This window comes from Cherax quadricarinatus, chromosome 22 (genome assembly GCF_038502225.1).
Source record: "Cherax quadricarinatus isolate ZL_2023a chromosome 22, ASM3850222v1, whole genome shotgun sequence".
Classification (NCBI taxonomy): Eukaryota; Metazoa; Arthropoda; class Malacostraca; order Decapoda; family Parastacidae; genus Cherax; species Cherax quadricarinatus.
The window spans coordinates 28,345,184-28,366,764 of record NC_091313.1 but is presented as its reverse complement, the minus strand read 5'-3'; the positions used below and the strand labels follow the sequence as shown (position 1 = coordinate 28,366,764).

The following is a 21,581-nucleotide window of genomic DNA, read 5'->3' as shown; positions in this document are numbered from 1 at the left end:
AACAAAAAGTGCTCAGACCTTCACATTTGCATCCAAGACAAATCCATAGCAAGCCTTCTGGCCATACTTGTGATGTACCTATATACCTGTGAACAATATCAAGAGCTTCTCCTATTCTTCCAGACCAACCTGGAACAAAGTCTTTCTTTTGATTGTTTGATCAACCAGGCCATTGCTGTTGGCAACCCACTGGTCTACACAGCCAGGCTGATATGACTGACAGTAGTCTAGTTTCCTCTTAAAGACATCTACACGGCAGAAGGTTGAATAATCTTGAACCACAGATATTGACAGTGTTCACTTCATTGCACTCATGGCACCCTGGCTGTGTTGAGCTGATGACCAGCAAACTTTTAGGGAATTTTCCCAAGATTTTTTCAATGGAAATCCTTGATGCAACCTACTGAATCAATGTCCTGAAGACTGATGTTCAGTAGTAGGCCTTTTAGTGCTTCTTAAGCAGTGGAATACAGTTGCCTAGTTGTCAATAGTAATAAAGTATAATCAGACTAAGCACTAACCTGGAAGGGTTATACAGTGTTGCAGGGAGAGTATTTGTGGTCAAGTACCAGAAGATTCTTCAGGATAGTAGCCTAATGACTGTGTCAGCATAATGTACAATTATGGATAATTATGCTTTCATGTGCATTCAAAAGTCATGGATGGTTCACAATGTACAGACAGGTACAAGGAAATCTAGAATATGTAGCACTGAAGGATCATCACTAGTCATTATGGAGAAATCTTCTCTCTACCTGAGAGTACTGTTAATGTATACAGTACTTTAAATGAGACAATACTTGTAACATAACTTGATATGAAACAATGATCAAGTTAAATAAAATTACCATCCTGTTTTCTATGCATCTTTTTTTAACACTCCAGACATATCTACTGAGATAAGGTGGCCTGACAAAGAAGAAAATACTTTCACTGTCACTCACTCAATCACTGTCTTGCCAGAAGTGCACTGATATTACAATTCAGATGACCTTTCAAACTACATCCCCACCCCTCCTTCAGAGTGCTGACACTGTACTTTCCACCTCCAGAACTCCAGTCTGGCTAACTGGTTTCCCTGAATCCCTTCATTAGATAGTAGGATGGTAGACAGCAACCACCCAGGGAGGTACTACCATTCTGCCAACTGAGTGTGAAACTGAAACCTGTAATTGTTTTACACAATGGCAGGATTGCTGTTGTCTTTTCTTTCCGAGTCATAAACACGTAAAATGACGGGTACATCCTGCTACATCTACATACATCTAATTCATACATGTAATTGTGCATGTACATGTATGTGTACTCACACTTATCTTGGTTTTATTCTAATCTCTTAACAGTTCTTGTTCTTATAGTGTTTCATCTCCATAGAGAAGTGGGTGAAAATTCCTTCTCCATAACCCATGTGTGTCGTAAAAACGAGATGAATGCCGGAAGAATGCTAGTGACTGCTTCTGTATAAATTACTATAAGGGTAAAGGAGAAAATTTTATGCAAAAATTATGTAGTGGAAATACCGTATGAAAAGTATAACTATTACTTACTGGTTTTTGGTCAAACTCAAAGAACTTAGTTTTCTGTGTCATTTTAATGTCACAAACTGCACAGGCAAAGTGATGAATGCACCAAGCTTTGTTCAAGGCCATCACCACTGAAAGAAAAAAAAATACTCTAAAATAAGGAAGGGTAGCTTTGGAATACAAGAAAAATATCAACTACACTGTACAAAAGATACATTTTCTTACACTACTTTTAAGGATGAGATATGAAGTGTCAAACAAAAATGCAAAAGATATATTCAAGGAAAGGTGTAGACCTCCAAGGTCCATGGAAGTTGAGAATTTTGGGCATGTTTCCCAGGCCTAAACTACCAACCTTCACATACAATCATACAAATATATTAAATGGACATTTAAGACAATGTATACTTAAAATAATGAAAAGTTTATAATGTACTATGTTAAGCCTACTATGTATCATGTTAATCCTCAAAAAAATAATATGGAAAACCTCTGATTCCAATCCATACATATTTCCAATGAAGATACTGTGATTTATTAGCCACCAAACTTTGTGGGTGATTACCTCAACTATCTGTGGAGAGTGCCCCTGTTACTTAGGGTACCTTGTATTGTACAGCTTTTCTACAACTCTCAAATGCTGAACTACCAAGTTTGAGCAAGATTTTAAGTTGGGCTCAGTGTGGTCTGCAAGAATAAAAGCTAAAAATATGACACTAAATTTCAGATGTTTTATGATAAGTGATTAGGAGATTTAAGAGACTTAACATACGAGGACTTTTCTGCATTAACTTGAATTCAGAACAGAAGAGAGGTATTCTGGCTCTCTTAGCCCAATATACATCTCAAATAATTTGTATGAAATAACTTTAAAATCAACAGCTATCTCCTTCTTTCCCTAAGTCAATGAAAAAACAAAGCTATTCCTACTGGATATACTTAATATTTAAACCACTTACCATCTCCATAAATAACTGCATTGCATACAAAGCATAAATTTCCAAATAGCTCATGATAATGAGTTTCACAATATGCCATGCCTTTTCTTTCATAGTGGCGATTCCCCATGAATGGCTTTTCACACTTGGCACATACAAAGTGCTCCACATGCCAATGTTTACCAAGGGCTGTCACCACTCGCTCTTCTATGGGACGACGACATGCACCACAGATAGGAATACCCATTTTGTCGTGGCAGCGTAAACAATACAACTCATTCTGAAACAAATATCAAATAGCTTAACTTCCTTACTAATGCACTCACATCTGACTCTTCCCTTGGTCCAATCACATTCTTCGTCATTCAAAACATGAAGGTTCAGGCTGTCTCATAATCTACATTCAACACTTTCTCAATCTGCATACCTAAGCTCATATTTAGTATCTTGCCACCTCCCATCTTACAATACAGGTTGAGCATCCCTTATTCAAAGTGCATGGGGCTGGAAGTGTATTTGATTTCTGATTTTTTTTTTTTTTTGATTTTAGAATAAAATGAGATGACTTAGAGATGGGGCCCAAGTCTATACATAAAATCCATATATATTTCATATGCATATATATATTTCATATCCATATATATTTCATATGCCTCGGTGGGAGACGGCCGATTTGTCAAAAAAAAAAAAAATGCAGCTTATACACATAGCCTGAAGGTAGTCTTATGCAATATTTTTAAAATAAAAATAATGATTTTAACAAGAAAAGCAGCACAGGAGTGTCAGAAGAATACCTACATCAGCCATTAACCCTTAAATGGTCCAAATGTATATACAGTGGACCCCCGCATAACGATTACCTCCGAATGCGACCAATTATGTAAGTGTATTTATGTAAGTGCGTTTGTACATGTATGTTTGGGGGTCTGAAATGGACTAATCTGCTTCACAATATTTCTTATGGGAACAAATTCGGTCAGTACTGGCACCTGAACACACTTCTGGAGTGAAAAAATATCGTTAACCAGGGGTCCACTGTATACATTTTTTTCAACATCTGAAAGTATGTAAAAAAATGTAGATCTTTTTTTTTTGTTTTACATTTTAAAACGTGTAAGAAAAACTTTTATCTACATTTTTTTTGTTACATTTGAAATTATGTAAAAAAACGTAGATCTACTTTTGTAGCACTACGAATCTGAACGTCGATTTGTTTGGACCGTTTAACCCTTTGACTGTCGCAACCCTCAATCCTGAGGTGTCTCCTGGTGTCGCAAAATTTAAAAAAAAAAAATTATTTTTTCTTATGAAATGATAGAGAATATTTTCCCGATTGTAAAGACACCAAAAAAACGAAATTTGATGGAAAACTGATGGAATTACGCTCTCGCGAAGTTAGCGACCTCGGCGATATTTACAAATTGGCGATTTCGCCCACTTTGAGCCCTATTTTCGGCTAATTCCATTATTCCAGTCAACCAAACTCATAGCTATTTTTTCAGAACTCCATTTTTTCCATCCATTGAGTACAAGAAACTGCCCATTTACCGATTTCAACTACCCAATAACATGGTCAGAAATTTGCAATTTGGCCAATTTCACGAAAATTAAAAAATGACAATTTCAAAATAAGGACCAGAATGAACAATGCAGACATTCCTGGCTCTAAAATAACATTTTCTTTGTTCATCAGTCATGTCTCCAGGCCCCTGTGATTTTTACTCTTGCTTTTTATTTTGAAATTTTATTCAAACAAAAAATAGAAGATTTACTGTTACGCAGACTACTGAAATACTGTAATAATTGTAAAAATTACATCAACCCATTCATGACTGCATATTAGAATGGCTATTTGGACATTTATTGGACAATGACATCATTTGTTTACTTTTGAACATTGGCAAAATCAAACATTTCCCGTACTTGGTGCTCCATTTCCAGGTTCTTTTTATAGTAAAATTAATCAAAACTACCTCTATTTCTATAATATAGTTTCCATTCTATCAAATGAGACCAAGAAACCGAGAATACAACCACAAATACTATACGAAAATAGACCACAAAGTCGGCATTTTAATTAAAAAAAAAACGGTCGGAGTTTTTTTTTTCTCATTATGCACTGCGTGCTCCAGGATTTTTTTTATATGGTGCACACTGACCACACAGACCCATTCTCTCACATGTGGGCCTACCAGCTTTCTCCTGCCTGATTTAAAGCCGCTAGAATTTACGAGTATATATACGTCAAACACGGTACCTCGTAAACGTATATACAGCAGGGCACCGCTTTACGGCGTTTCACTTTACGGCGTTCCGCTAATACGGTCATTTCAAATTATGACCAAAACTCGCTATACAGCTCCCCCCACCTGACTTTCTAATACGGTCACCGTGCCCCACCCTATTTGTTTACATTCTTCGTGAGCTCAGTAAGCACTAAGTCTCTCCATTTTGTCTGGAAACTCCAAAATTTCAAATGTTTTTAAAAGTTATTTTATATATACTCTGATAATTATACTTATGTATACCTGTACTTAAATAAACTTACATACTGTGCTGGCATGCAGGTACACATTAAAATCAGTAAGAGTGTCTTATGTCTCCAGACGTCACATTAGTAATGATAATAATAATCATCGAGTCTCATTTAAATGTCGTATATTACGTTAAATACACATTTTCATTAATCCATCTATGATATTTTTTCAAAATTATATAATAAACATGATACATAACATAAAAAGATGATAAATACACCCCACAATAGAATAAATAAACATAAATATGAGATGTGGTAGCAGATGACTTGCACAAGTGACGCCATATTAGAAATGATAATAATAATAATAATCACCGAGTCTCATTAAATGTTGTATATTACGTTAATATACACATTTTCATTAATCCATCCATGATATTTTTTTCAAAATTATATAATAAACACGATACATAACATAAAAAGATGATAAATACACCCTACAATAGAATAAATAAACAAATATGAGATGTGGAAGCCAGATAACTTGTACAAGTGATGCCAAGAATAACATTTTCTCTAATCTAACATAAGAGAAAATGTGTTACTGGGGGTAACTGTAGAAAATTATTCCTTTCGTATGTAAGTAAGTAAGTTTATTCAGGTACACACAAATACAGTTACATAGATTATCATACATAACAACATATGTGTAGAGAACCTAGGATAACCCAAAAAAGTCAGAGTGACTTATTTCCATTGCCTTCACTCAGAGCATCATTTCTTCTCAAAATGATGTTACATGAGAATGGGAGTGTTCTTCTTTATTTATTCTACCGTATCAATGTAGAGACAACCTGTACACAATGTAACTTGTACACAAACCAGACGTGTACACTTTGTTTACAAAACTTACCTTCGCCTGGTTTGTTTACATAACTCTGCGCCTGTACTCTCTCATGCACTCATTCTTTCTCTCTCTCATTTATTCATTTTATCTCATTTACTTACTCCTGACCCTACATTAAGATTACAAATATTTTAAGGTAAGTAATGAGTGAACTGTTTATACATTTTATCGCTCTGGGATGCTTAAATGTAATAGAATATTATGTGTAGGTGGGTTGGCCTGGTATGGTAGCCCGGCTGACTACCATACATACCACACTTGATTTTTTACAATAAATACTACTCATCTCACCCTATATTTTAACCCTTTCAGGGTCCAAGGCCCAAATCTGGAGTCACGCACCAGTGTCCAAGAATTTTCAAAAAAAAAATTTGTTATTTTTCTTATGAAATCGTAGAGAATCTTTTTGTGAAGGTAATAAAACAAAAAGTACGAAATTTGGTGGAAAATTGACGAAATTATGCTCTCGTGAATTTTGATGTGTCAGCGATATTTACGAATCGGCGATTTTGCCGACTTTGACTCCCATTTTAGGCCAATTACATTATTCCAGTCAACCAAATTCTTAGCTATTTCACTAGTATTACTTCTATTCTATCGATTGAGCACAAGAAATCGCCAAGTCAACTGTTTCAACTACAAAATAAAGTGATCGGAAATTGTTAATTTGGCCAATTTAACACAAAGTTCAAAATATTCCAATTTCAAAATAGGGTCCAGAATGAACAATGTAGGCATTCCTGGTACTAAACTAACATTTCCTCTGTTCATTAGTTATGTTTTGAGGCTTTACAAATAAATTCCATTTTGATTTTTTATTCACATAATGAATTTTTATTCACACCAAAAAATAGAAGATTTACTGTTATGCAATACTGTAATAATTGTATAAATATCATCACCATATTTGTGAATGTATATTAGACCCACCAGCTGACGTGTATTAGACGTGTGAGGTCGTTTGTTTACTCTTGAATATCGGCAAAAATTTAACATTTCTGCTACTTTGAGCTCAGTTTCAAGTCATTTCCAGTGCTAAAACCAATCAAAATCATCTCTATTTCTGTAATATGTCTTCCATTCTATCAAATGAGACCAAGAAATCGCAAATACAACTATAAAAAACATACGAAAAAACACTGCAAAGTTGCTGTTTTAATCGAAAAATCATGATTTCAGTTTTTTTCTCTCATTATACACAGTGTGCTGCAGGATCTGTTTTATGTGGTGCACACATACCACATAGATGTATTCTCTCATATCTAGGCCCAAATGTACCACTCACAGTTTATCAGAGTGAGCTGAGCTCATGGCGTAGATCTACGGTTTGGACCCTGAACGTAAAGCCGTAGATCTACGGGACGGACCCTGAAAGGGTTAAGGTAAGTAATGAGTGAACTGTATATACATTTTATCACTCTGGGATGCTTAAATATCATAGAATTGCATGTGTGGGTGGGGTGGCCTGGTATGGTAGCCTGGCTGACTACCATACATACCACACTTGATTTCTTACAATAAATACTACTTGTCTCACCCTAGATTAAGACTATAAATATTTTAAGGTAAGTAATGAGTGCACTATGTGTGTATTGTACTTTTTTATTGTTTTTTGATGCCTGGTTCTATTGCTAACTTAATATATGTTAGTGTAAACTTGTTATCTAGTGTTTGTATGCATTTGTAAGTGGAAAAAAAAGGGTGTTCCACTTTACGGCGGTTTCCACTTTACGGCAGTAGCCTGGAACCTAACCAGCCGTATAAGTGGGGCCCTACTGTATACGGCCGCAACAGTCAAAGGGTTAAGGGTTAAAAAGCACCAAACAACTGTAGGCCTTCAGTCTCTACCTATGATGCTGTGTTTTGACTAAAAGGCTACTGTACACTATTTTTTCTTATCAATGTTACCCAATGGGGCATCTGCAAGCCTTTTTGACATTTTCAACAATATCTTCACACCCCAGAGCAAAGAATAAGCACAAAATGCACAGTAATACACACAGGTCGTGGTGGTGATGACTGACTATTGATAACAAACTAGCACCAACAGAGCCCCACCCAGGGTATGCGAGGTCACATGTAACAACTGCCTGGGTGTGCAGAGACCTGTGAAATACCCGGGAACATCCTACTCCCTACCGATGGGAATTTTGCATTTGTGGTGTCATGTAGGCATGTGATAAAATTTTCGAACTTCAGGGCTTTTCAAATTTCGGATAAGGGATACTAAACTTGTATATCCTTCTGCTGGAATGATGCAAAGTGTTTAAGAGGAAACTTGACAACTGTACCTGACCAGCTATGTGAGCCTGCAGGCCACTAGAGCAAGAGCTTGGCTGACCAGGCAGTCAATAAGGCAGTCTGGCCTTAGGTTGAGCTGCTAGGATATACAGTGGAACCTCAGTATTTTTTTAATTTATTATTAACACACTGGCCGATTCCCACCAAGGCAGGGTGGCCCGATGAAGAAAAACTTTCACCATCATTCACTCCATCACTGTCTTGCCAGAAGGGTGCTTTACACTACAGTTTTTAAACTGCAACATTAACACCCCTCCTTCAGAGTGCAGGCACTATACTTCCCATCTCCAGGACTCAAGTCCGGCCTGCCGGTTTCCCTGAATCCCTTCATAAATGTTACTTTGCTCACACTCCAACAGCACGTCAAGTATTAAAAACCATTTGTCTCCATTCACTCCTATCAAACACGCTCACGCATGCCTGCTGGAAGTCCAAGCCCCTCGCACACAAAACCTCCTTTACCCCCTCCCTCCAACCTTTCCTAGGCCGACCCCTACCCTGCCTTCCTTCCACTACCAACTGATACACTCTTGAAGTCATTCTGTTTTGCTCCATTCTCTCTACATGTCCGAACCACCTCAACAACCCTTCCTCAGCCCTCTGGACAACAGTTTTGGTAATCCCGCACCTCCTCCTAACTTCCAAACTACGAATTCTCTGCATTATATTCACACCACACATTGCCCTCAGACATGACATCTCCACTGCCTCCAGCCTTCTCCTCGCTGCAACATTCATCACCCATGCTTCACACTCATATAAGAGCATTGGTAAAACTATACTCTCATACATTCCCCTCTTTGCCTCCAAGGACAAAGTTCTTTGTCTCAACAGACTCCTAAGTGCACCGCTCACCCTTTTCCCCTCATCAATTCTATGATTCACCTCATCTTTCATAGACCCATCCACTGACACGTCCACTCCCAAATATCTGAACACATTTACCTCCTCCACACTCTCTCCCTCCAATCTGATATCTAATCTTTCATCCCCTAATCCTTTTATCCTCATAACCTTACTCTTTCCTGTATTCACTTTTAATTTTCTTCTTTTGCATACCCTACCAAATTCATCCACCAACCTCAGCAACTTCTCTTCAGAATCTCCCAAGAGCACAGTGTCATCAGCAAAGAGCAACTGTGACAACTCCCACTTTTTGTGTGATTCTTTATCTTTTTACTCCACGCCTCTTGCCAAGACCCTCGCATTTACTTCTCTTACAACCCCATCCATAAATATATTAAACAACCACAGTGACATCCCACATCCTTGTCTAAGGCCTACTTTTACTGGGAAATAATCTCCCTCTTTCCTACATACTCTAACTTGAGCCTCACTATCCTCGTAAAAACTCTTCACTGCTTTCAGTAACCTACCTCCTACACCATACACCTGCAACATCTGCCACATTGCCCCCCTATCCACCCTGTCAAACACCTTTTCCAAATCCATAAATGCCACAAAAACCTCTTTAGCCTTATCTAAATACTGTTCACTTATATGTTTCACTGTAAACACCTGGTGCACACACCCCCTACCTTTCCTAAAGCCTCCTTGCTCATCTGCTATCCTATTCTCCGTCTTACTCTTAATTCTTTCAATAATAACTCTACCATACACTTTACCAGGTATACTCAACAGACTTCTTCTTCTTTCAACAAACCGGCCGTGTCCCACCGAGGCAGGGTGGCCCAAAAAGAAAAACAAGTTTCTCTTTTTAAATTTAGTAATTTATACAGAAGGGGTTACTAGCCCCTTGCTCCCGGCATTTTAGTCGCCTCCCACAACACGCATGGCTTACGGAGGAAGAATTCTGTTCCACTTCCCCATGGAGATAAGAGGAAATAAACAAGAACAAGAACAAGAACTAGAAAGAAAATAGCAGAAAACCCAGAGGGGTGTGTGTATATATATACTTGTACATGTGTAGTGTTAAGTGTAAGCAGAAGTAGCAAGACGTACCTGAAATCTTGCATGTTTATGAGACAGAAAAAAGGACACCAGCAATCCTACAATCATGTAAAACAATTACAGGCTTTCGTTTTACACTCATTTGGCAGGATGGTAGTACCTCCCTGGGCGGTTGCTGTCTACCAACCTACTACCTAGGACTCAACAGACTTATCCCCCTATAATTTTTGCACTCTCTTTTGTCCCCTTTGCCTTTATACAAAGGAATTATGCATGCTCTCTGCCAATCCCTAGGTACCTTACCCTCTTCCAGACATTTATTAAATAATTGCACCAACCACTCCAAAACTATATCCCCACCTGCTTTTAACATTTCTATCTTTATCCCATCAATCCTGGCTGCCTTACCCCCTTTCATTTTACCTACTGCCTCACAAACTTTCCCCACACTCACAACTGGCTCTTCCTCACTCCTACAAGATGTTATTCCTCTTTGCCCTATACACGAAATCACAGCTTCCCTATCTTCATCAACATTTAACAATTCCTCAAAATATTCCCTCAGTATACGACCTTAATTCATTCCTGAAGGCTGTTCGAGTGCTGCTGTTTGGTTGGCTGTTATCACTAATTTTCGTAGGCCCCATGGTGACTTATTTATACAAAAAAAAAAAAAAAAGCAAACACGAAATAGTTTACAGCGAAGTTCTGGCAGGTCGTATTTGTTTGGTCGAGTGCTGAGCTTTGTTTGGGGAGGATGCTGGTCATATATTGAGGTTCCACTGTATATATATAAAAAAAAAAATTCAAAACCAGTCATAAGTATACTATTACTTTGGTTGGCTTACCTTCTTCATGCCCCCCCCCCCCCCCCCTCTCTCTCCAGAACTCTGTCTTACACTGCCTCAATCGTTCCTTCATTTGATAATCTTCGATAATTCTTTACAACTTAAATTCTTTTCAAGTCTAGCTTCCTTTCATAACCTTATACAGCAAACACCATTCATACACCAACATTTTCTCCTTTATCACCATTTATCTAGCGTCATTCAATTACTGCAGTTGTTTTACCTCCTGAATTCAATTTAGATTTTGAAGAAATATTAAAAAGTACTTGAAAATTACTCCTTTGTTAAGAGAGTTGTAAAAGAGAGAAACAACTTATAATCACTGAAGAATAAGAATATACAAATGAAATCACATTAGTAATTAATGAAAAAGAAAAAAATATGCATTAGTAGTTCTAATACACAAACCTTTGTTGCACACTAATATGGCATTCTTAACCCTTTCAGGGTCCAAGGCCCAAATCTGGAGTCACGCACCAGTGTCCAAGAATTTAAAAAAAAAAAAAATTTTATTTTTACTTATGAAATCGTAGAGAATCTTTTTGTGAAGGTAATAAAACAAAAAGTACGAAATTTGGTGGAAAATTGACGAAATTATGCTCTCGCGAATTTTGATGTGCCAGCGATATTTACGAATCAGTGATTTTGCTGACTTTGACTCCCATTTTAGGCCAATTACATTATTCCAATCAACCAAATTCTTAGCTATTTCACTAGTATTACTTCTATTCTATCGATTGAGCACAAGAAATCGCCAAGTCAACTGTTTCAACTACAAAATAAAGTGATCGGAAATTGTTAATTTGGCCAATTTAACACAAAGTTCAAAATATTCCAATTTCAAAATAGGGTCCAGAATAAACAATGTAGGCACTCCTGGCACTAAACTAACGTTTCCTCTGTTCATTAGTTATGTTTTGAGGCTTTACAAATAAATTCCATTTTGATTTTTTATTCACATAATGAATTTTTATTCACACCAAAAAATAGAAGATTTACTGTTATGCAATACTGTAATAATTGTATAAATATCATCACCATATTTGTGAATGTATATTAGACCCACCAGCTGACGTGTATTAGACGTGTGAGGTCGTTTGTTTACTCTTGAATATCGGCAAAAATTTAACATTTCCGCTACTTTGAGCTCAGTTTCAAGCCATTTCCAGTTCTAAAACCAATCAAAATCATCTCTATTTCTGTAATATGTCTTCCATTCTATCAAATGAGACCAAGAAATCGCAAATACAACTATAAAAAACATACGAAAAAACACTGCAAAGTTGCTGTTTTAATCGAAAGATCATGATTTCAGTTTTTTCTCTCATTATACACAGCGTGCTGCAGGATCTGTGGTGCACACATACCACATAGATGTATTCTCTCATATCTAGGCCCAAATGTACCACTCACAGTTTATCAGAGTGAGCTGAGCTCATGGCGTAGATCTACGGTTTGGACACTCACCGTAAAGCTGTAGATCTACGGGACGGACCCTGAAAGGGTTAAAGCAGCATCGTACCTTATAGAACAAGGCAGAGCAATCACAGAGATGTCTTTATTGTACAGCATTTCATCACAAATTGGGTACTTTATGAAAGTCAATTTGTGGTGAAATTCTGTATAATGAAGACACCTCTGCAGTGTGGTTAAACTGTATAATGAAGACTCCTCTGCAATTAGTGTCTTACAGCACCACACCTTTTCCTGATCAGTCCAAATACCACAAACTTTACAAGTCTTACCATTTCATTGGCTGTGTACCCTGGACGACTCTTGACCTCCCTGGCATCAGCTGTTAATTCATTGCCACAAGAAGCACAGTTAAAGTGGTATGGATGGAAAGTGTCTCCACGCCACCTCAGAGGTTGCCCTTCAATTGTTGAACTGTTGAAGATATGGAACATCAGCTCTAGTCAAGAAACAGGTTCTATATTACTGCAATTACAATGTCTCATGGCTAACAAGTTAGAATTCTTTTGACATTTTTAGTATTATTTATATAACCATCATAAAAACTGATCAGTGAGATGGTGAATCACAAATGGATGGAAATAAAAAGAATGAAAAGGATTGGTATGTTTTGCCTTGAGTCACTTTCAACTTGTGCGTAAAGTGACCTACAAAAAAAAACTCCACAAGTCTAAAGCCATTAAACATTCTTAGGTGCATATATGTAGTTAGATATATTATGTCATAAAAATTTCTTAACCCTCCTGCTCCCTTTTCTCTGATGTTTATATATAATTTCTCTTGCCCCCACTCCAGGATGATGGAGATATTTTCATAAAAATTTAATTTTTCCTGTGTATGGGATAAACTACCCTGAAAGATGGAAATTTCCAAGTGACAGTAACTTGAGCTCTGCTGGAATGAAACCTTCGAAACATGTTATTCAATAAACTAAACAAATAAACCTAAATCTCAGACAATGTTTAATACAGAGTATCCAAGATGGGATAATCTATTAAAAAATGTAATTGTTATATATTCCATCATGGTTTACCAATGAATATTTATGTATTTCACTTCGAAAAATTGTATAATCTACAACATATGAATAAAACAAATACATACTGGCACTTATGACACATGTATTTGCCCTGGGAGTGTGCCTTGACTCTAGCATTGCACTCGTGACAGAGTGCTCGTCCAGCATTTCTGATGAATCCCAGATCAGCTAGCTCCTTGCTGCAGAGCTCACAAGTAAAGCATCTTGGATGCCAATTAGCATTCATGGCCTTGATCACCCTCCCAATGATGAATTCATCTGGAAAAATATAAGGAATAAATGTATAAAGCATAACTGTAGTGTAATAGTTATTTATACTAGACATCAACAACAAATAAAGCTATCAGAAGCAAAAAGGAAAATAAGTCTAATTAGCATCTTATCCTGCAAGTGGGACCACAGTGCCTGCACTCTAAATGCAAGATGTTTCGGTTTGGAGAGTCATCTAAGCTGTGATATCAGCACCTTTCTGGCAAGACAGTGAATGAATGAATAATGGTGAGTGTGTTTCCTTTTTTATTTTTTAAGGTCACCTTAAATAGATGGGAGATGGCCGGTGTGTTAAAAACAAAAAATATCTTGAATTATAAGTTATATTAATATATTAATGGGAATCACTAACCTGTAAGGCTCATACAGCACCTGGGAAATGGGAGGTAATCAGGTTTACCAATAAAAAACAAGGAGTGAGTAGCTATAAACCATACCCCCGGCCGGGATTGAACCCGCGGTCATAAAGTCTCAAAACTCCAGGCTCTGATTGTCAATATGACATTAGTTAGAACCTTAAGAAGTAACAATTGACACAATACCAAAATACATCATTATTTCTTTGGTTCATTGGACCACATAATTATGAATCGTACAACTAGTACCTAAAATACATTTTATCAGTTTGTATGATAATTTTCTTTCCCTCAACAGGCTTCTTGCCAAGGCAAGTGACCCTGCCTTGAATGATATTTTCTTTTTCCAACACACCAGCCGTCTCCCACTGAGGCAGGGTGACCCAAAAAAGAAACACTTTCACCATCATTCACACATAATCACTGTCTTCACAGAGGCAAACAGATATGACAGTTCAGCTCTAAGGCTCCTCTTGAGCATTACATACAGTACACTACCTGAATACTGTAATGCAAAAAGATATTTTGGGAAAAACATGGATAAGGGCTTGAATATCCACTATTTAAATGATCTCATTAGTAAAAATATATTTTAATGATTAAGAAGGGCAACAGCTGTTCAAAACAACCTATACTGACATTGTGATGAGGTATGATGATGGTTGAAAACTATGCTTCTTCATTGCAATGGTGAAAGACAAGAGGTTTGTGGAATGAGTACAGATAAGATAAGATAAGATTTCGTTCGGATTTTTAACCCTGGAGGATTAGCCACCCAGGATAACCCAAGAAAGTCAGTGCGTCATCGAGGACTGTCTAACTTATTTCCATTGGGGTCCTTAATCTTGTCCCCCAGGATGCGACCCACACCAGTCGACTAACACCCAGGTACCTATTTGCTGCTAGGTGAACAGGACAACAGGTGTAAGGAAACGTGTCGAAATGTTTCCACCTGCCGGGAATCGAACCCGGGCCCTCCGTGTGTGAAGCGGGAGCTTTAGCCACCAGGCTACCAGGCCACCCACATGTATATGTATATGACAACGTAGCCTGTACTTAGCCATCAACAATGAAACCTTGAACTGTAGATGATGTAGCCAGCAAAGGGCTATGAGAATGCAAGAGATGCAGAAACTAGGGAAATACTGCAGGGAAGGGAGCCAAAATACAGTTGACCCTTGAACAATGAGGGGGTATGGGGGCACTGAATCCCCGTGCAATCGAGAATCCATGTATATCTTGGACTCCCCAAAAACTTAACTACTACTGTTGACCAGAAGCCTTACTGATAACAAACAGTTGATTAACACATATTTTGTATGTTATATGCATTATATACTGTATTCTTACAATAAAGTAAGCTAGAGGAAAGAAAATGTTATTAAGAAAATCATAAGGAAGAGAAATTACATTTGAAGTATTGTACTGCAAGATGAATCATGTCTATCAGTACCTATATTAACCTCTAAAAAAGGGCCAAACGTATATATTCGTTTTCTCGCGTAGCGCCCCAAACGTATATATACGTTTCCTTTGTCATTCATTCAACATTGACACGATAAGCCTGAGTCACCTAGACATGAGAGAATGGGTGTGCACACTCACTGTGCGCCATATGAAAAAAATTGGGGACGCCTGCGTACCATATGCCCTTTTTTCCGATTAAAAAAAAAAAAAAAAAATTCTCAAAAAATTTGGGGCGCTACACGAAAGAACGTATATATACGTTTGGACCGTTTAAGGGTTAATATTGTCTAAAATGATACAAAACACTGTACATGTTATATGTATTGCTAACACTCGACATCAAAATTGAGAAGATAATGTGAAAAAGATTCATATTTATTTATGATTAAATATTGCATTTTTGTTTGTTTCCATTTCTCTCGCCTGCAAATGGAACACGTACGATCTGTAACTGTTTGTGTAAGCTTTGATAAATTTTATATTTTTATAATAGATTTATAAAAATGAATGATGGTGAAAGTTTTTCTTTTTCGGGCCACCCTGCCTTGGTGGGAATCGGCCAGTGTGATAATAATAAAATAATTTATGTATATTTTATGGTAGTAAACTATAAAGCAGACTAGTCTCTACATATATTTTATGCCTTCATGAGACACCTACCTTCTTAATGTTTTCAGTAACAAATCTCAAAAAAAGTTTCCAATATATATTTATTGAAAAAATCCGCACATAAGTGGACCCATGCAGTTCAAACCCGCCTTGTTCAAGGGTCAACTGTATTCTCTAGAGACATCAAATCTTGAACTCAGGCACAATGCTGAAAACACTTGGTGCTGAGGAAACCCATATAATAGATAATGTTTTATCTACACACAGGCCTTATCAAATCAGGAAGATAACACCTCTAGTGAGGGAGAAAATGTTACCTAAAATAAAGGTTTCTTCTAAACCAAGTCTTTCTACCATATTTGTTGGCAAAACCTTAAATAGGGCAACCACATCCATGGAGTGGGGGAAGAGAAAGACTTCAGCATGTCAAAGAATGCTGAACAAATGGTATACACCATCTTAAAAAAAAAGTTGCATAGCTACATGGTCTATATACTATTCAACAATGTGACCACTTGCCAAATTTAATACTCAAACAAAAGTACCCCACTTACTACACTTGTTGCAACATGGTGCAAAAAGAACTTGGAAGTCATGTTCACAATATTTACGGCCTTCAAACTCGTAGAAAACATCATCAGGAAATGGACGGAAACATTGTGCACATCTGTAATTTAAAGCAACATCTAATAAAGATAACACTTAAGCAAGGTATAAAAATCTAATACACAACAAAGTTTACACCAATCAAATGTAAAAAACAGTACATCAATAACTATCCTGTATTTGACTTTTTTAATGCACATCGGAAAGGCCCTAACTTGCACTCAAATCACACTGATCCGCAGTCATGAACGAAGTTGAAAAGGCACGATATTGAGAAAATATTTGTCTTATGAATGCTGATCTGCAGCCAGAAATGTGTGATACACATGTATCCATTTTACTATCAATTTCTATTGGATAATAAGCTCAAGGTTACAAACAAACAACTTGTACCTTAACTAAACATATCTTATGAACCTGCCATCTACATTTATACAGTAATTCAATACATTCAGCTGAAGATACGTTTAATATTGTTGTGAACTTTGAAAATTTTCTCAATGCTTTTTGAGCCTGAAATTCAAGAGCAGTGTGTCTTATATCCAAACAGAAACAATACATCAATTTTTGAAGTAATATTAATAGCACCAACTGATGTTTGATTTACTAGTTTGGATGTTACTGTATACGAGTGAATGAATACTTTGTCCATTGGACCATGCTGACCTAACAACATTCATCCAGCTATTTCTAAACACCACAGGAAGGTTAGCATGAGCCCCAGTGACCACAAATGCATGCTTTTACAGACTGATCTCATTATAGCATTTCATTAGGCCAGCAATGTTCAGTGGACAGTGCTGGCCTGATAGTTTCAAGACTAGCATGCCATGGGTTTGGTTCTAATCATTGTGATTTACAGTCAAGGTGTTTACTTTTACATTTACATACATGCATTGTTCTTTACTTAATTGCTATGCAGCCTAAAATTCTACATCTCAATGAATGACATTAATTACCACAAACTCAATATACACATTCATTCTTATAGACTTGAATCATCCTTCACTTGCAATATGCTCGTTTTTCTTCAGTTCTCTTTTAATTAAAAGTTTTCTTCACAGCCTTATTGGCCTATTCTTATCTTAGTAATTTCTTAACTATTTAAAATCTCAATAGTTCTTATCTGTGCTTACTCATTTGTTACCACAGCTTCTACTGACAGGTGTACATATAAGGCATCACCAACAGTTTAGACACAAATGATACCAACTGTACTCAATGTAAAGTATAACCTTGAGTCAAGTTGTTACTTACCTCTGCAGAGTCAAGCTATAAAATACTACATGAAAAAGGATGCTTACACAAAGCACTGAGTGTGCCACAGTTGTCCATTAGAATTGACGATCTTCTCCTGGGGTTCAAAGCCGTCCCCGCACCGAGTGCAGGTCATGGACCCCAGAGACATGATGTGAAGACTGCAAAATATCAAAAGATGATTATTAATTAATATTTATTTAAACTGTACAGGATAGCATTTTCAGCCAAATTTAAAATCCCACAACATTCTAAATTACAAAATAAATGACATTAAAAGTTACAAAATGTTCACTAAATAAACAACCACCAATACATTAGGGCTGATCATCCAAAGCATCTACCATGAATTTGATGTACACTACATTACGTCCCTGCATGCCTGCTGGGTAAGCAAACAAATGAACATACAATGAGGCTGAGACTGTTAGTTTAGACATACACAAGTACTGTAACTAGCTTATGATGGATTGATTTTTTAACACACCAGCCATCTCCCACAGGGGTAGGGTGACAAAAAAAAAATGGAAATACATTCTCCTTTCATTCATTCAACAGCTGTCGGAAATATTCAAACAATTCAATTAACCCTCCAAACTTCAACATTACACATCTCTCAAAGTGTAGGCACCATACTTCCCTACCTCTTAAATACAACTAACCAGTTTTTCTGAATCTATTCATAAATGTTAGCTTGCTCACACTCCAACAGTATGTCAAGCGATGAAAACCACTTGTCCCCACTCCTATCCAACACTCTCACACAAGCTTGCTGGATGCTTCCCTCCTCCAAAACCTACCTTTCTTCCACCCAGATCTGTACACCCTTGATTATATTATAGTGCTCCATCATCTCTAAATGCTCAACCTATCTCAACAACCCCTCCTTTGGGGTTCTTTAGGTAGGTGACCCATCATCATCCAATTTCTACACAACTTTTAATTTCTCTGAATAATATTACCCTGCTTACACTCCAACAGCTCATCAGAAACCATTTGTCTCCATTCACTCCTATCTAACATGTTCACACACGCTTGCTGGAAATCCAAGCCCCTCACCCACAAAACCTACTTTAGCCCCTCCCTCCAACCTTTTCGGGGACGACCCCTACCCCACCTTCCCTCTACAGATTTATACGCTCATCATTATATTCAAAAGAAAAATTAAATCCACATGAGCAAGTGCTCAGTGTGTGACTCCTGTCACAGTTGACTAATTACATGCAACTGCAATGATTCAAGGGAACACATAGACAAGTTTCTTAATATTTGGATCACGAACCAAAAGTCAGCCATCACTGGAGTGCTCTTAACATTAAATGTCCACAGGTGGATTTTAATCAAAGATATTTATTTATATATCCGTACATGCCCTTAGTGGCTGTACATCACATCCACAAATATTAAGAATTAGCAATATAAAGACAGGTAGATTATTCTTTTTTTTCCTTCAACAAATCAGCCATTTCCCACCGAGGCAGGGTGGCCCAAAAAGACAAATGAAAGTTTCTCTTTTTAAATTTAGTAATACATACAGGAGAAGGGGTTACTAGCCCCTTGCTTCTGGCATTTAAGTTGCCTCTTACGACACGCATGGCTTACAGGGGAAGAATTTTGTTCCACTTTTCCATGGAAAAGGTAGAATATATACAAAACAATTAAAAAGGAAAAACATTATCAAGAAAATAACCCCAAGCAACCGAGAAGGATGAGTAAACAGTAAAGTTCTGTTTATCAGAACTGTTTATCAAAATTCTAAATTACTGTAAAAGGCATTTAGAATTTGGGATGTTCTGCTATTCTGCAGAAGTAATTTAGCCTAAAGTTAAAAAAAATTAATGCAAAAAATACAAGTATTTAAATACCAAATAAGCAACAAAGACTCATGAATTTCCAATGAACTAACTCCTACATCTTCCACTGCCAAGGAAAAAACATACCAATCCTTAATACAAGTCTGTACTCAGTTGGTACTGTAATTTCTACATCAGAAGACTGCATCCATACAAGGACTTAAGTCATATGATGAGCTGTTCAGTAGCTCCTTACAGTGGTCATTTATGGTGCAAAAGTAAATGTACTATTAACAGCTCTAAGAGTGGGACCCAGTGATTCCAGCCCTATGACTGTGGTGCATAAGTCATAGCAAATGGTAGTATAGGTATCTATTATTTTGGAATTTAAAAGTGGAATAACAAATGCCTAATGGCAAGAGTGATTTGGTAAGGCTATCACTGAATTTAGACCTTAACCTCAGAGCCAGGACAGCCCCCTTTCCCAGTTTGACTGCCTCTGGCCTGCAGATGATTATAAACGATGAAGATCAAGGCTGTACCTTTTTTTCAGTTGTCTAATTTTGTGTTAGCTGTCTTATTTATAAGATAGCTAACTATAAGAACTATAACAAAATTTTCTTAAAATTTATACATTAAAATAAGCATTCAAGTACAGCATCTAGAAAAATCTGCACGTTTATCTTACCATTAGATCATAATTGTCCAAACAAACAAGTCCATATCTTATTTGCCCTGTCACATCTAAAACAATTACTGTACATCTCAGAATCCACTCTTAACTGTACGTATATGCATTCTCTTGGATAACCTTAGTAAAAGTCAAACAATTTATTACAGATATTTATATCCAGTACTGTATAACTAAGCTTATCTTTCATCTTGCTTGGTTAAAGACCGGTTAAGCTGCTGCAGCTTTTAAGATTATCTCTTAATAGTACAGTGGACCCCCGCTTAACGATCACCTCCCAATGCGACCAATTATGTAAGTGTATTTATGTAAGTGCGTTTGTACGTGTATGTTTGGGGGTCTGAAATGGACTAATCTACTTCACAATATTCCTTATGGGAACAAATTCGGTCAGTACTGGCACCTGAACATACTTCTGGAATGAAAAAATATCGTTAACCGGGGGTCCACTGTATTAACTTACCTCTCAGGTGGTGTGAAACTTGGAGGACGATCACTTAATGCCTCTTCTAGGTTAAGATTTTCTATGAATTGATTTCGAAATTCTCTCTCTAATTCTGGCGTGAGCATTTCTGTTACCCGTTTGCCTGGGAAAGGTTCACTTCGGTCATCATTACCAGTGGCTTCAGAATCATGTTGTCTTGGAGGTTTTGGAAGAGGATTAACCTGCTCAAGATGTAGCTGAACCGAGCTTGGGGTAAAGTTAGCAGGATGCAATGGCTGAGGGCTAGTAGCATCTGCATTTTCATCAGAATGAAAGGTCCAATTTTTACGGCGGTTATACAAACGACTTCCCTCTAATTCTAGGGCCAGCTTGCTTTTCCTTGCATTCATTTTCTTAACTGCACCACTGACTTTTTTGATCTCAAGAAATATAAAAACAGCTCTCTGTAATACTTCAGAGAGTATTTTGATATTTTTGTGAAACAAACTTTCACATTAATGATAATCAGCAAATCTCTATACCTGATTTGCTTAAAATCACTAGCAAAAAGCAAACTAATAGTTTTATTACAAGTCTCTGTACATGATACTTGTAACAATATAAATTAACTGTTGGTGAAAATTTCCCAGACAAGTGAAACAAGCAGCAAGCTGAGGAGACAACACCCA

The 21,581-nt window shown here is 37.0% G+C and overlaps 1 protein-coding gene across 3 annotated transcripts in view; it reads right to left on the bottom strand.

Annotated features, from left to right (window-relative positions):
- The window catches only part of LOC128689712 (LIM zinc finger domain containing stck), a 45,236-nt gene that overhangs the window by 15,206 nt on the left and 8,449 nt on the right, over nt 1-21,581 (bottom strand). For 2 of the 3 annotated variants that reach the window (XM_053778105.2, XM_053778104.2), the window contains 6 exons: nt 18,032-18,145; nt 16,676-16,788; nt 13,485-13,677; nt 12,653-12,794; nt 2,483-2,741; nt 1,548-1,654 (listed from right to left, as the gene is read on the bottom strand). In XM_053778105.2, coding sequence (XP_053634080.1) covers nt 1,548-1,654; nt 2,483-2,741; nt 12,653-12,794; nt 13,485-13,677; nt 16,676-16,788; nt 18,032-18,135 — 918 coding nt within the window. In that variant the 5' untranslated portion in view covers nt 18,136-18,145. Of the gene's footprint in view, nt 1-1,547; nt 1,655-2,482; nt 2,742-12,652; nt 12,795-13,484; nt 13,678-16,675; nt 16,789-18,031; nt 18,146-20,931 lie in introns of all 3 variants that reach the window. The other variant, XM_053778103.2, reaches the window with a different exon arrangement.